General features: G+C 30.0%; 1 protein-coding gene across 1 annotated transcript in view; it reads left to right on the forward strand.

Moving 5' to 3' along the window:
• Positions 1–692: 692 nt before the first annotated feature.
• The window catches only part of LOC102579545 (WAT1-related protein At1g68170-like), a 9123-nt gene continuing 8130 nt past the window's right edge, over positions 693–1685 (forward strand). The window contains exon 1 of the mRNA XM_006350985.2: positions 693–997. Coding sequence (XP_006351047.1) covers positions 798–997 — 200 coding nt within the window. The 5' untranslated portion in view covers positions 693–797. The remainder of the gene's footprint in view (positions 998–1685) is intronic.

Below are 1685 nucleotides of genomic sequence, written 5' to 3' on the forward strand. Positions count from 1 at the left end.
TTAAAACAAAGATAATTTTAATTTTTTATTAATTACATAAAATATCACTTATTTTAAAATAAAATTAAAAAAAAAAAATTATTTTGAAACGAAGGGACTACGTAACTAACTAATTAATTACTATACTTACTCCTAATTAACCTCGGGAAAGGGTAACATTTGCCGCCAGCAACGGCCGCCCTATGAGTCAATCAACTATAGAAAACATGTGTATTGAAGTATGGGAAATTAATCAGAAAAATGACTTTTTTCACATGACATATTTAAGATTCTGTATACTTTTAATTTAAAATTATAAAAAATTTAAAAATTATTTTTACTGTTTAAAATTTCATCGTGTCAAATCAAAATAGGACAAACAAATTAAACTTACTAGTAATAAAGGGTTATTAGAGATGGACAATACAAGGGAATGGAGTGACCCACCAAACATACATGTTTTGTGTATTCAAATAATTAAGGTTAGTGTAAAGATCCCTTTCGAAAAGACTAGCTATTCCACCATAAAGCTTTTACTTATTAAATAATATAAAATAACAAAAAAAAATAATTAAATTAAAGTAGAATAAGACATGACTTGTCTACAAGGTGGTGCATGCATGCAAGAAAATTAAAAAAAAAAAAAAAAGTAAATATTGTGCTGCATGAACACGCAATTTCTCTAATAAAAAGGGCCAAACTATAGCTCATTTTTGTACCATTAATTAGTACTCTCAAAAACAAAAACAAAAAATATATTCCACACTCTCCTTTTTTCTTCTTGTTCTAGTTTTGTGAGAATTAATTAGTAATATATAATGGCTTTAATTGAGAATTATACAGGTTTTGAAAGAGTGAAACATGTAGGAGCAATGACTTTGGCAGCAGTATTATTAGGAGGAAATATTGTATTGTCAAAAGTGGCAGCAGATGATGGAATGACTATGAGAGTTATGGTTGCTTATAGATGGATTTTTGCTACTGCATTTCTTGCTCCAATTGCTATTGTTGTTGAATGGTAAGTAATTATTATTTACTTACTTTCTTTCATGTTGAGAAAGTCGTTCAGATAGTAAGAATCATTTATCTTATTATTTTCATTACATATAAGAAATTAGAGACTTCTCACGTGTCACAGAGAGAGTCGTTCAGAGGGTAAGCAGTCTGAGTTTGTAGTCCTTGTCATACGAATTCCACACATTCAGGGTCCTTATCAGGTTGATTTATATAGTGGTCCAGGAGTAGGACCTTCAGCTCTAAGGGTGTGTGGATTCGAGTGATCATCAAAGGAGGAAAATGGTGGGAGCTCTTACGAGGGGTAAAAGAGATGGCAATAGGGTGTTTGGTTTTTAGGAAAATGGTTACTTATTTTCTCCATTTTGGTTGGTTAAACTTTTAGAAATAGAAGTTTTTAAAAATGAGAAAAATGATTTTCCGTGAAAATAGCAAAAAGAAGTTTAACAAATGACATTTTACACTGATTGCTTCTTTCTTATCCTTTAACACACATCTTCTTCACGACTTCACCTTCACCGTCCTGTAGCCCCCCATCTGCACCACCCCAGGCCCCCCGATCTCTTTCAATACTATTTGTTAAGATTATATACAAATAATTTTTATTTATTTTTAAATAAACTTGCCCATTTGTGGTTAGTGCGTATATATATATATATATATATATATATATATATATATATATATATATA

The sequence above is a fragment of the Solanum tuberosum genome, unplaced genomic scaffold (genome assembly GCF_000226075.1).
Source record: "Solanum tuberosum cultivar DM 1-3 516 R44 unplaced genomic scaffold, SolTub_3.0 scf00131, whole genome shotgun sequence".
Taxonomy (NCBI): domain Eukaryota; kingdom Viridiplantae; phylum Streptophyta; class Magnoliopsida; order Solanales; family Solanaceae; genus Solanum; species Solanum tuberosum.